We start from the raw sequence: 14,513 nt of genomic DNA on the forward strand, positions 1-14,513 counted from the left end.
TTAGGGGTCAAAAAAAACCCCCCCAAAACCTTCCATGATGCTCCCTTGCAGCGTGGAGAATGACAATGTGCAGTATGTGGTGCTGTAGATGTGTCTGCAACACCACATACCACACGGTCATGCTCGTCTGGATGCAGCCAGACAGGCCAGGCCAGTCAAAAGGTTTGTCACAAAATTCTGTATACAGTATTTCTGTAATGTGTATGTTTACCTTGCTTACCATGTCACAAGAGAGGGGACATTTGGACCAAGAAATAAAGTGGGTTCTCTTTAAGTTAGGCTCCTGGGTACATATATAAAATTGTAGATTGAGCACAGCATTAAGTATTGAGCCACCGGAAGTGCTTCAGCATACTCAGTAAGTGCATTTCAGTCTTTATTTAGATGTTTAAGCTCTCGCACTAGATTTTACAAGCTGGTGAACACTGGCAAAATTATTTCTCCCACAGAACTATAACCACACATTCCCAAGACAGTATAAATATATGGTTGAACTAACATTAATACACATCACCATTTTATCAATTACATAATAAAACAAAATTATCAAGTATCCAAATATTAAGTTACGCAGCTCAAAAGGCATACAAAATATTACAGAGATCTGCCCAGTTCATTGCAGAAACTCAAGGAAAAAACAAAAATAAATCACACTTTCAACAAAGCAATAGTTGGTAAACAACTTTCAATAGGTACAGTAAAAGAAATTACAAGATCTTCAGAAATTTTATGATTAAGAATTGTTTTAGCAACAATAACAAAGCATTTCTACATTTTAAAAAAATATTTACTAAAGTAAAGGGCATATTCTATACTTCCTGCACAAGACAAAGGCAACATTTTACTAGAAATATTAAATAGCCCCTCCCAACCTTTTCAGGCCCTCTGCTAAGTTGCACATCAAGTGCCAACATTAATTTAACTGTAAGGCTTTTTGTCTGGAGACATTAAAGACTTGTGTGCTTCTGTACAATGTAAAGGATTATTCTCTACATGAGAAACCAGAAGATTAATGATATTTGTAAAATGCAGAGGTTTAGATAACAGAAAGGTATACAGACACTGAAAATCACTGTAAGTCTTAGTAAAATCAAAGAGTGTGCAAATCCTGATAGTCTAGTGCGATTGTGGGAGACAAACATACAGTGAGCAGGCAGATTACCATAGAGGCCCTATTCTCAATATTGAAATGATTGCAGGAAAAAGGATGAAGTAAGGTCCGGACAGGTGGTAGTTCTTGAATCACAAGGACTACACTGCAGTTTAAAGAAACAAATCTATATATTGTTCTGGGTGTTTTGGCACCTAATCTATGTCATAGTGACAGATTTTAGTATTGGAAAATACACAAGTAAGACTCAGTTGCATGATTCAAGGACAGTTCAATTGGTAAGTAATGAACAAGTAGACCTTCTGGGTACAATAAAAATGTTTACATGCTCTCCAACAGATGGATATTAACCTAAACATAAGTTGCATTTTTGCCAAGCATTTGGTCTATTAGTACTCCTAAGGAAGCTTCCTTAAGCTACCAGACATCTTTCTGCATGTAATCTGCCCAATTCTAGTCTCCATCCTCTATCTCCAAAGTAGCAGTACAGGCAGCCTGGCTTTACTGAATACAACAGTTGTTTCGGTGACCATTAGAGTCTTTAAAACGCAGACGCATTTTGGGACGATATTTCTCCAAATACAGAAGTTGCTTGCTGTTAAACGCTCCACGTCTCTTCCTAAGTGACAGGAACAGAAAATGTTTTAGGGTTTTTTGGACTTTTTCAGACTTACGACTCATGAATATAGGCTTTGTGTAGCTGCTTATAAACAAGGGCCTTATTTATGATAGGAATCTCATTCATCTTATTCCCAGGACTGAGGCCAGATTTAGCTAAACTTTGCATCAGTGAAAGCCTTGTCTCTACAATTTTGTAATGTCACTACCATGAAACTTGACAGTGTAGCTTTGCAATACTAAGTGTAACATTCTAGATAGTCAATCATGCAACAAAACACTTAGAAGCCTAATCACCAGATGGGCAGTGCCTGGAATGACCATGGACCGGTTCCAATCCAGTGTCTGGGGCTGGCACAGCAAGCACTATTCAGCCCCGGGGGGGGTGAGGGGGGAATTGGTAGCAGGGGAAGCCCAGCCCTGTAGGGTAGGCAAAGGTAAAGGGCAAAGGGGACATCACTTATCAGGGGAGGGGGACCTTAATCCAGTCCCATAGGGTGAAGGGGGCATGACTCAGGCCCATGGAGAAAAGGGGGCATGGCCCAGATCAAGGGCGGGGGGGAAGGGGAGTACAGCCTGGTTGACAGATCACATGAGCCTTGGAAATTTGGCAAAGGGAGAGGATGGCTGTCTTAATGGCCACTGCTCCCCTTCTGCTAAATTTCCTGACCCTGGGGAAGCCAAGTGGACCAGATGCAATGGCTCAGTCAGCCACATTTGGCCGTGAGCTATAGGCTGAGCACCCCTGGTCTAAGATTCTTGGATAATACCCAGATAAATACAGACTGTATGACCAAGGAACAACTCTGTCTTTTAATTTAAAGAAATACAGACACCAGTTCTATACTTACTGTCTTATAAACTGCACTGCATCTTCGTATTTCATTCCACACTCAATCAATGCAAGAGCAACTAACACTGGAGCTCTGGTAGAAAAGGAGAAGTCTTTAATACTGAACATGCAAGAAGTCAAATTTGTCCCAAGATAGCTACAATTGTAAATAATGTTCAACAGGGCAAAATCATTCAAGATAATGCAGCAATGCTGAGGTTTTCAAGACATTAAGCTTCTGCAAGACCATCTTGAAATGTACAAACTTTTACATGGATTTAATATTTGTTTCAATTATGTCACTATAGCCAACTGGTTTCAAAAACTATTCTACACAGCTGTTGATTTCTAGGCCCATAATTCTATGAAGAGAATTAATTCAAAGAACTTTCACAGTTGCTGCTCCCAGTGACACTTTTGGTTACAAGTGTTTCCTTACCACCATCTTAATTGTAGTATTGATAATTTTATTAGGAAAAAAAACCCAAATGTTTTACCATAGCTACTAGGCTTAGGACTTGTTTACATGTGGAGTTACTCAGTCATAATTATTCACTTTCAATTCACACCCTATCTCAATCTGGTATAACTTGTGCATAAAACAAAGTCCTACATGCCAAACCTGTAAGTTCCAAGAGAAATATTAATACTGAACAACTTTAAAAGCCTAAGCGACCCTAGTTCTAAAGAGTTATTTGATGGATTTTAGAACTTCACTTACCTCCCAAGACCAGCCACGCAGTGCACAGCAATACAACAACCAGGTTCTTCACGGAATTTCACTTTCAGAAGGTTTAGCCAATCATCAACAATCTGGTTGGACGGTGGAGCACCATCATCAAAAGGCCAATCCTAGCATTCAAAATAAACAAATAACTTCATATAAAGTAACACAGATTCCACAAACACAATGAGAAAAATAAAGTGGTTTCTCCTCAGTTGCTGTTCTTCCCTCCGTTTAACATTTTAGAAAGCCTAGAATTACTGCACTTAGACTTAAGGGGATTAATTTGAAAGATATAATTTACTTTGAGTAGTCTAGCTAGTTTTGAGCAGAAATCTCCCCGTCAAACAAAAGTACCTTTATTCTCCTTTTACTTCTAGTAGTTCTGGGGATTCAATAATTATTAACCTGGAGCTTCAGAAACCTTCAGATGCAGGTTTCATTCTCCAGCAATGTGCAACATATATCTTTTTATGGACAGTCACATTTCAGTGGCCAGAACACTAGGCTCAGGGCTTACCAGAATACAAACTTCTATTAAAGAGGTTAAGTATCATACATACAATGACAGAAAGGCTAGAAGTAAAAGCCGCAGTTTTAGACATTTATTTTAGAGATGTAGTGTAAGCTCATTTTTAAAAGTTAACATGAATCTAATGTTAATTAACGTTAACTAAACTCTGTCAGTCCTTGTAGTAATGCCTCATTTTAACTATAAACATATGAAACTAGGTTTTCAGATGTACCCAGCAGAGGCTGTATAGGGGCTCATGGAACATACCTGTCACCCTTATTTATCAACTTAAAATACATCCATCTCACCTCCAGTGGCTGTACTGGCCAGGAGCTTCTTTTGGACTCCACACTAGGGGATTTCACCAGGCAAAACTGGGCTGTATAGGTGCCAAAAGACACTGCCGAGCGCAGCTGTGCTCAATCTTTCTGTCATTGCTACATGGTTTCAAGCTGTGGCAAAAAGTGATGTTGTGGCTGTTTCTTGACAGTTTTTATGCAGAGAACAGTCTCTTCTACAGTTAATATATGGCTCAGAGCCTTTTCTCATCTACTAATGTGGACAGAACCCCTTGGCATGAAGTCATGCAACACTGGAAGAACAAATATAGCACAGGGCTCTGGGAAATCTGTAGGACTTCAACAGACATAACACTGCTCAGATCTACTTAATACTTTTACTTGGTGCGAGGGGGCATTTTCCATCAGTGAACCACTCAGGAAGTGAATCAGCATGAGCCAAGGTGGAGAATTCATGTAAGCATGGTCCTTAAGAGTTTCATGAGCTGGCTTCATACAAGTGGTGTGGTGTGGTGTGGCTCCCCAAATCCTACCTCTCATTTATGCAGAAGAATCATTTTTGTTCCAGTAAGAGGGAACTTCTACTGCCATAAGATTTGTCTCAAAATCACTAGACCAGGTTTAGCCCCTAGATAAAGTAATATTCCCATTGATAAGAAGGTTTTCCTATCAAAGTAGAAACGCAGGTTTTCAGAGCAAAGAGGTTAGATAACCCTTGATTTTCCAATATGAAAACAAGTTTTCAGAGGTAAGGATACTCAACATAAAGGTTACCTGTTCACCGTACAAGTAAAACTGTAATAATAAGAACTGTAAGCACCTGCACAGGTAAAACAACTTTAGTTGTGGGAAAATCTAGAAGAATTTTCTTATTGAAGACTGCAGATGGATGTAAAATCTTTGTTACAAGGATGCTCAGGATACAAGTATTGTATGCAACAAAACCGGGTTTCAAGATAATAAACTAAGAACTGGAAAGTGATATTTAAATTGCTTAGGTTCCATCTTTTCTCCAAAATAACATTCATTTAGAAACATCTAGGACAAATGCATTAGAAATTCAGACAAACTGAGACTTTACCAAAGACATTATGAGCTACTAAATGCTATATGATGCTGTAAAGAACTTCTAAGCAAATTTTTCAGATCACTCACCAAAACTTGAATGCCTTCTTTTTCCACTGGAGCTGTGTCATAAGTGGCTTCACATACTCTCACCACTGTGGTAACTCCATACTTCTTAAGTTCCTGAGGAGGAAAAAGACCTTTTTTTCTACATTCTGCTGACTTGTACCACTTGGCTTTCCCAGCAGGACACGTCTAAGTACTTCCTACACTTCAGCTTACTAATAAGGTTTCAAAGTTTCAATAAGATTCCCTCCAACCCAGACAATAGTCTTCCACCTAGTAAGCAATGTTTTTATGAATGCAGCTGCTATGCTGATTTCAAGCATGCACCGAAATAACATCAAAAGTCTTCACTGCTTCAGCTCTAAAAAAGTTTCTTCAAATGTAGTGCTCTCTTTCTGGGACTGCTGAAGTCTGACTGAGTACACCGTTGGTGCTGCAAATTCTTTCAATGACCAGATTTAAATTACAGACCAAGAGGTACCCCTAAAGAGGACCTAATCACACTCCTCTCAAAGTCAGCCTTCAAAGAACAAATTTTAGACAAACAGTAAAAATCAATTTATTGTCATTTTAGCAGCTAATAAGCTTATCCTGTAGTACAGTAGTCTCCAACTTTTTTGGATAGATAACTTTTTGAATTAAAAAGCAACCCAAGATCTACCCTACACCACCCTGACCCTCAAGGTCAGTCTGTGGGCAGGGATGGAGGGGGCAGATTGAAACAGAGGGAGAAAAAATTATTTGGGGGCTAGCTCCCCTCCCCCCCCAACAGGTAAGTCTGTGGGGGAAGGGGCAGAGGGAAGGGAAAGGGCTGGGGGGGCAAACTGAGGCCTCAGCAGTAAGGGAGGAAACAGGGAACAGGCAGGAGCAGGGACTGGGGGGAGAGGGTCTGGCTGGGCTCAATGGTAGGGCAACTAGAGGCCTGGAAGGCACATTGTCCCTCTGGCCTCCACTTGACCCCCACTTCCCCCAGCCCATGCTCCTACTTGTGCCCTGCTCTCTCCCTCACCGCTGGGGCCTCAATCTGCCCTCCCCCCACAGTGGTGAGTGAGGGAATGAGCAGGGACAGGCCCTGCATAGGCAGGGCAGGTTCAGGACAGAGCCACGAACAGCTTGTATGGAGGCCGCGGGGGGAGCACATGCCCCCAGATTTGCACATGGTGCCAGGCCAAGCCAGGCTTTTCCCAGCACGGTTCTTTGGCTCCGTGGCCCTTGGGCCGGGTGGCAATGGTGCTGGCAACTGCAGCACTGGGAGCAGGCGGGGGGGCGGGGCTACAGTGAATTTTCAGGTGCCTGCAAGCCCTGCTCCCAGCACTGCTGCTGCCCGACTCAAGAGCTGTGCAGCAGAAGAGCTACACCAGGAAGAGCCAGGCACCGCCCCAGGTCCAGCCCGCTCTGCCCCACGTGTACATCTGGAGGCATGCCCCACCCCCCCGAGGCCCCTGGACAAGTTGCTTGCAGCTCTGTCCTGTGTGTGCCCTGGCTGTGCAGGATCTTCCCCTGCCTCATTCCCTCTTTCACTGCTGCGCATGCACCCCTCCCCACTCTTGCTGCAGCCACTGGAATCCTGCAACCAGGCTGCCTTGCAGCCCTACTGCTACTTTGCATTGGGGGGCAGGAGCTAAGCCCTGTTAGCCACCCACTTCCGCCATCTATAGCCACCAGGTGAATGAGGCCCTGGCTGGGTCAGGGGAGGATCAAAGCCTGGGTGGCTTGTCCAAGCACATGGGGAGGGTTCCTGCTGCTGCATGCACCCCAGCGGAGACCTGGGGAACACAAAGATTTTGAGGCTCAATTCCCAAGAGGTAAATTATCAGCATTTGGCAGAATGTTGATAGGGACCTTTAAGCACTACTCTAAAAAGAGGGCAAAAAACTGTATTTTAGCAAAAGAAAATGGCCATCTACTTTCAAAGAGCTGTAATATGCCTCCTGCCAAAATAGTTTACTTGATCATCAAGTTAGCAAGATTTTTCACTGAATACTTCCAAATTACTAAAAAGATCTTAACATTGCTGTGTTTATTTATTCTGTGTGGCACATTAGGAGCTATGCTAAATTGCATTTTTCCCCCTGGAAGTGTAATGGAAATAGAGATGTAATGCATCATTGCCATTATGATTCTGTAAGTATTTTTACTTTTAAAAATACCCTAAGCATTTTGGAACAGACAAGTTGCATACATTACTAGCCTGTGCAATTATGTAACGTAGTATAATTTCCCAATTTACTGCTGGTCACATCTTATATTTGTGTTCTGCAAATAAGGCAAGCTTAGCATTTAGCACAACAAGGCTCTTATCAGGACAGGGATCTTGAACACCACTCACTACAAAAATAAAACTCAAGAAAAATCCTAACTAGCCCCCCATAATAGTCAATGTCTGGAATGGAAGAGGAAGGGATGTCTTAGGTTTAGTTGAGGGGTGTCAAAAATAAGGCACACAGGTCACATTTGGACCATGCCGTCCCCGCATCTTTTGAGTTAACCCACATCATGTGACATTCCCCAGCCCATTCCAGTGCATAAAGCCCAGGACTCAGGATCTATTCTGTCCCTATGCACAGCATAGTCCTGGACCAGCCAAGAGCAAGTGCCACATGCATTGGATCTGGCATGTGGGAAGCAGGTCTGTGAGCCCAATCCAGCGACTTATCCAACCCTTTAATTGGTAAAGGGTGTCATTATTTTTATTCAGAACTGGTTCTTGTGATTTTGTGAGGCAAGAGCATAAGAGCTTTATCTACTTATTATGGCACAGGCTAGGCAGGGTGGCACTCTCTCTCTATTAGAATACATGAATAGGAACTCTTGGGATCTGGGATTTATGTTCTTCAGCCAAAAGCTTCCTGTGCAAAGGATCAAAACAAAACTGTCTACATCAGGGTTTAGCAACCTACTGCCTGTGGCAACCCAAGCAATTGGCGGCATTTTGCAGCTAGGGAAGCAGGTGTCCCCAGGGTCCTACTGGCTGCCTCATTCTGTCCTAAGCATCCACAATTACCAGAGGAATTGTAGAGATTTGCAGCCTGTGGCAGGAGCTGGGTTGCAAGCAGTGGCCTGTAACAGCAACAGGTTGCTGACCCTTAGTGTATGCTGAGCCTGAGTAACACCAGTTCAGCTGAGGCAGCACAAAATATATCGCAAGCTAGATTTACTTCAGCACACAATGTGCTACCATGACTAGACTGCTACCAGCACGCAAGCTGGCTAGTTTAAACATCACTCTACCACACTGCAGTAAGCTTGCCTTATTTGCATATCCAATACCTACCACACAAGTCTGACTCAATCCGTAGTAATTATTATTAGTCTTTTGAAGCAAGGCACCAGTGACACGCACTGTAAAGTGTGTGGCAAAAGTTTCTAACCCCTGGAAGCCTGGTACTGGGCCACGAAAGTTTGGCTGCTGGTGTACAGGAAGGTTGGCTGCTGGACCGCAAGTCCGGAAGTGACCAGCATGCTGCAGACTGGCAGCCAACCTTTTGTTTATTTTTTTATACTGAAAATAAAAAAGGGTTGGCTGCTGCTCCGCAGTATGCAGGACTTCAGTTTGCCAGTCTGCAGTCACTTCCACTCCATGGTCTAAAAGGGTTGGGAACCACTGGTGCATAGTCATTCTTTTGGATGCTTTGTTTCCTCTACAAGAGCACAAAGGAAAGCTTCTACGGGAAACCCAAATGTTTCAAAAGTAGATCTCAGGCCACGTTTACAAGGCAATTAAAAATGCAACTGAAACGGATTTAGATGCCTCAAAGTTAATTTTGGTTTAAATGGCTCCAGTACCAAATGTGAACTTGTGCCAAGCCAGATTTCAGCCAACATGGACGTAGTTGGAGTCCCAGATATGTCTGTGTATGTCACATGAATTCTAAAACTACTGTGGCTCCGTTGCTACAGCTGATGGCCAAACTAGCTTTATTTAGACAACTTCTGCATACCCAACAAATACCTGCAGTCACATCTAATTAGTACCAGATAGTTTTAATATATCGCACTTTCCTCTCCCCATCTCTATGGATTAATGGCAGTGAAAATCAGCTGCTTAAGACCTGACAAAATTAAAAAACTGAGTGATCATTCATTAACAAAACCTAATAAATGCAAGTTAACTGTGATCCTGTCAACACTCTGTCTTGTTTTAATTAGATTACATATCCTCTACTTTCTGCCCTGTACCTGTTGATCAGTAATAGTACCGTTATGATCATGCTTATTGTTCATTAAAAAATAAATATACTGATGCAATTTGATAGAGGAATAATTTTCATGAGCACAGTAATTCTGTACAACATGCCTCACTGCTTGCAAGAATCACTATGACTCAAAGTCTGAGTCAACAGGAAGAGCACTTAAGAACTGAATCCCATCAGTAAATACATTATTAAAACACATACTGTTCTAGGTTTTAAAAGCATTGCATTAAATTAGGAGAAAAAAAAAAAAGCATTCCGTCCAGACCTTACCTCTATAAATTTGTTTAAGGTTGCATTGGTTGGATTGTGTGTGATAAGGAATCTCATGTTCTTGTAGGTGATTTCCACAGGAGCTGGGCGGTTCATTCGGGCCATATTAATTTAGTTAAAAAACATGCAACAAGATTATGAAAGGATTAAAAAATTCTAATACAGAAATGATGTAGAGAAACTGAAGTCTACTTCACTATACTCCACTTGAAATTCTCAGTGCTTGGAAGTATGAAGTTGGGAGCAATGGGAAATGAAATGAACCTCCTAACAAGAAGCAGCAATTCTTCAATCCAGTAATACTGAGGCAAAAGAAAGGCAGTGCACTGAGGTTTACCCCATCCAGGTCTGAACTCCTTTGTAAAATGCGCTGCCAATTTCAATTCAACACTTCTTATCCTGGTTAACCACTCTTAGGGGGGCTTCTTGGTGGAGTAGTAATGAATTTCTACAGTTCACTTGTCTGCATAGAGGTCGTGCTGTGCCTGGCAGTAGTCTCCACTGCCCTTCAGAAACTCCATAAATGTGTGACCAAGAACACCACAGAACTGCTGTAAAGAAGGGACAGAAAAAAAAATGTTACTTCAGCTACTATTCCCAAGTATATGTAGAACTTAGCTCAAAATATTAACACTTACTAAAAAGTAAAACGTAAATGCACACAGAATAGATTTCATAGACGTTAGGGCTGGAAGGGACCTCAAAGATCATCAAGTCCAACCCTTGCCCCAGGGGCAGGAAGTCAGCTAGGGCGAAAGGATCCCAGTAAGATAAGCATCCAAGCATTTCTTGAATGAGTCCGAGTAGGTGCCTGTGCCACTTCTGGAGGGAGCCTATTCCAGATCTTGGGGGCTCGGACAGTAAAGAAATTTCTTATGTCCAGTCTAAAATGGTCTTGGAGGAGTCTATGACTGTTGGCCCTTGTTTTCCCTTGGGGCGCTCTGGTGAACAGACGTTCTCCCAGGTCCTGATGCACAGCCCTTATGTACTTATACATCCCTTATGTATATTTACAAATCTAGTATAATTTCAGGCAGTGGTCACCAACTGGTCAGCCCCTGACAGTTGATCTCAGTGTGGGGGGGCTAGCCTCCCCAGACTGAGATCAACTGTCAGAGGCTCCGCAACCAGGAATGGCTGGGACACAGGAGCAGTAGGATGCATGTGGCTGGGATGAACTGTGCCCCTTGTTGCCAGGGCCAGGCAAGTGGGAAAATACCCTCCCACCGCATCTCCTGCCACTGGGCAAGTGGGGCCCCAGCCGGGCCAGGGGTAAGTTAGAGCCCAGGCAGCTTGTACAGGCATGTGGGGAGGTTCCCACCACTGCACGCACCCCAGCAGTGGCAGCCCCCCCTTCCCCCCTGGATGCGCCACCCAGGCTCTGACCCTCTCCTGGCCTGGCCAGGGCCCCACTCACCCCCTAGCCACGGGGGCCTCAATCTGCTCCCACCCCCCAGACTGACCTACTGGGCAGTGGGGGTAGGGGTGTGGTAGATCCTAGATTGTCCTTTAGTTCAAAGTGATCTCCACCTTAAATCCATGATCTCCAGCCTTTTTAAGGTATCATATTAGGATTTTGTTTTCTGCCTATTCAGGCTTTAGTATTTTATTTCCAGGTATCAGTGCTTACGTTTACTCAGAAATGCTATTTTTGTTTTAGCAATACAATATTTTAAGAGTTGCAAAACCAAAATGTTTCTAACAGAACTTTTATTCAGCAGTTGTAATTTTTTTAAATGTAGCATTTTTCTAGAACTTTTTAGAATCTCAATCAGTCTTGATTTACTAGAAGAGCATCAGAAAACAATCACTTAAGCTATGTTTCTTGAGATTAGTGCAAATTATATTTATTTCATCTCCAATATCTGCAGCATGTTTTAACACAACTTTCATTCTCTAAGTGGAATTCACACCTCTGCCTTGCCCTTTAAACACAGATACTATGACACTTGTTTTCCATACAAGGATCATTTCATGCTCAGAGGGTGTTTTCCTAACCACTCTAAGTCCATCCTGTTCTGAATGGGTATTTGGAATTCAAGTATACTAAAAACACCAACTGGCAGTAATGTCTTCATGAAATGGAATAAATTGCTAAAAGGAAAAAACCCTCTTTAATTTAATTTACTCTAACCTCTTAATTTAAGAAGTAGAACCAATTATTTCTACTTTAAAGACACGAACAGAGTTAACTAAACTCATCTGCTCAGGAGAGGACTAGAACTGAAACAAGAATTTCACACACTATATGTACACTGTCAGCATTGTGGGGAATCTTGCACACCACATGCCTAGCTCTAACAAATATTATTAGTCTAGCCACCCACACATTCTTTACTGCCAAGTTATTTTTAATAAAAAGCTTTCTAATTTTAAAGCACATTGATTTTTTAGTAGCAACAATATGCAACAGGTCTACTGCTTAGGAGATACCCTGGCTTATGTTAATAGTCTAGTTCCCATTTAAATTGTTTTGTTGATTCCCCATTTTGTAATTATTCAGTTTCTTTTACTGTAAGCCACCTGACCCTTGTTGGGAAGGTCATCATATAAAAACAAACAAAAGTTATTCCTGCTCACTAGATCTGCTTTATGTTGCAAAAATGAAGGTACTGGATTATATGGGCATTGCTGGTAAGTCTATCACAAGCTGCTTTGAGGAAATTCTAAGCATTTACATGCAGATACAGATACTTAAGTGATAAGAATAATCATTAATCATTATAAACTTGATTTATTGTGATACCTCATGCTACAAGGAGCCACTTTGTGCTCAAAATTAACACTAAGTAACATTCTGAATTCCTTGTTCTACTTATAGGGAATTATAATCAGGGAAGTGGGTAAACATATGCATGCAGTGCTAGTCACCTACTATCCAAAGGACTAAAAACTTGTCCTCTGCAAGGAGACATGGGAAGGGGTCTGCATCAAAGTCCAGGGAGTCTATCCATCTCCACACAGTTGGGCGTGAGGTAAAAACAGGGATTTTAGTGTTGCCTTAGATGGTTCTCAGGAGTTTCAAATTACAGATTTACTGGTAATATAAAAATGTGAGGTTCCACCCAACTTGAACATAGAAGCTTTATTTCTTGGCCTCCACCCATTTCCCTGATGCAACAATGGTCACTCTGACTATGTGGCTGGTCCTTTTAAACAGTAAGAGAACTAGTAAGTGTTACCACTGTAAAAAAAAAAAAAGTCCCTGTTTTTAGCACCCCTCTTTAGATTTGAGACTATAGCATATGTGAAGAGATAGCAGGGAGAAGTTTCACTCCATCTACACCACATTTCCACAAAATGAGTGTTTTCTCCCAGGAATGCCAATCTCTGCTTCTGAAGCAACTCACCAACCTTCCTAAAGCATAAACTGACATGATTAGAAGGTTCATTCTTGTGAATAGGATACTGAACAAGTGTGACACCAGTTAGTGTTTTGTCAGTATCACTATTCATTTGCCAGTCAGATACTAAACCCTTATTTGCTAAAACTACTATTTCATTTCCATTAGCACAGAGGCCTCAGGAGAAAGTATAAAGGTTAGAGGTGTTTGCTCAAAAAGATAACAAGCAAATAGTGCAGATTGGTATCTTTGATCCCCATCAACATTTTAACCTCCTTGGACATTCTAGCTATGACCTCAGCATAGTTATTCTCAAGCAAATCTTTAAAAAGCTTGAATGGAAAAAAAAAAATATCACTGAGCAACAAGAAGACACCCGCAGACTGAATTGTATTAAGTATAATCTAAGCAGAGCTGTCCAACTTCTGGGCAGCCGGTGGGGAGCACCCGTTGTGAGGGACCATATCACATGAAGCAGAAACAGCTCGCCCCACCATGCATGGAACAACAGCACCCTGGCCCCCACCCACTACAGGAGCTACTGCAAGAAAACAGCAAGAGGAAGGTGGGCTCACCCAAAGAACTCAGATGCTGCAGCAGGAACAGCAGCAGGGTGGGAGCAACGACAACCATGCAGAGAGCTTTATGTCCCCAAAGCTGATCCTTTGAGGTCTCTATCTATATCAGGAGTGTGTAAAATACAGCCTGGGGGCCAGATCTGGCCCACCAGGCCATTCTATTTGGCCCACAGGGCCCCTAAAAATTTAGAAAATTAATATTTAATTGCTCCTGGCTGCCTGTCAAAGATGACAGGAGCCAGGGGCAGCAGTACCCAAGGGAAGCTGGCAGCAGGACCCAGCAGCAAAGCCCACCCAGCCCCAGCCCCACAACCAGAAGCCCCTCCCTAGCAAAGGCTTCTGGCCTGGAACTGTGGGGCTGTTCCTGCTTCCCTGCACTGGAGAGGAAAATACAGCTCTCAACATCTTATCAAAACTCAGTAAGCAGCCCTTCGCCTGAAATAACTGCCTGCCCCTGATCTATATGCAGCCCATGGCCTGCCACTTGGGACTGCCCTAATCTAAATCAAAACTACAGGATTCTTATCCCATTACTTGGATTAGTTTCTATAACTCCTATGTCCCTGGGTTAACTACTTTGTTTTTCCTCTCTCCCAACAGTGCTCCCTTCTTTTGCCTACCTTCTGTATACTAATCACAGCCGTCTATTCAGAAGCTCTATTTCTTGCAGTCCCTTCAGCTCATGAAGTAAGCAGCTACTTAAGAAAGCTTATAATATCTGATTTAGTCCGTCTATAACAGGCCTGTCCAACATACGGCCCGGAGGCCGCCATGCGGCCCTCCAAGCTGTTTTCTGAGGCCCGAGTTGCTGCAACGGGAAACATAAGTGTGAGATAGTGCTCATGCTAAACAAGGCCTAGCATAATTAACAATGCACTAAAACTCCCAGAATGCTT

At 42.5% G+C, this 14,513-nt stretch overlaps 1 protein-coding gene across 2 annotated transcripts in view; it reads right to left on the bottom strand.

The window, feature by feature from the left end:
• Positions 1-354: 354 nt before the first annotated feature.
• Positions 355-14,513, bottom strand: part of PTP4A1 (protein tyrosine phosphatase type IVA, member 1) — a 20,520-nt gene continuing 6,361 nt past the window's right edge. The window contains exons 2-6 of one of the 2 annotated variants that reach the window (XM_019520515.1): positions 9,696-10,243; positions 5,254-5,346; positions 3,283-3,413; positions 2,581-2,655; positions 355-1,730 (exon numbers count right to left, since the gene is read on the bottom strand). In XM_019520515.1, the coding sequence (XP_019376060.1) occupies positions 1,613-1,730; positions 2,581-2,655; positions 3,283-3,413; positions 5,254-5,346; positions 9,696-9,800 (522 nt within the window). In that variant the 5' untranslated portion in view covers positions 9,801-10,243 and the 3' untranslated portion in view covers positions 355-1,612. Of the gene's footprint in view, positions 1,731-2,580; positions 2,656-3,282; positions 3,414-5,253; positions 5,347-9,695; positions 10,247-14,513 lie in introns of both variants that reach the window. The other variant, XM_019520514.1, reaches the window with a different exon arrangement.

This window comes from Gavialis gangeticus, unplaced genomic scaffold, assembly GCF_001723915.1.
Source record: "Gavialis gangeticus isolate Ggan-Ray unplaced genomic scaffold, GavGan_comp1, whole genome shotgun sequence".
Lineage (NCBI taxonomy): Eukaryota > Metazoa > Chordata > Crocodylia > Gavialidae > Gavialis > Gavialis gangeticus.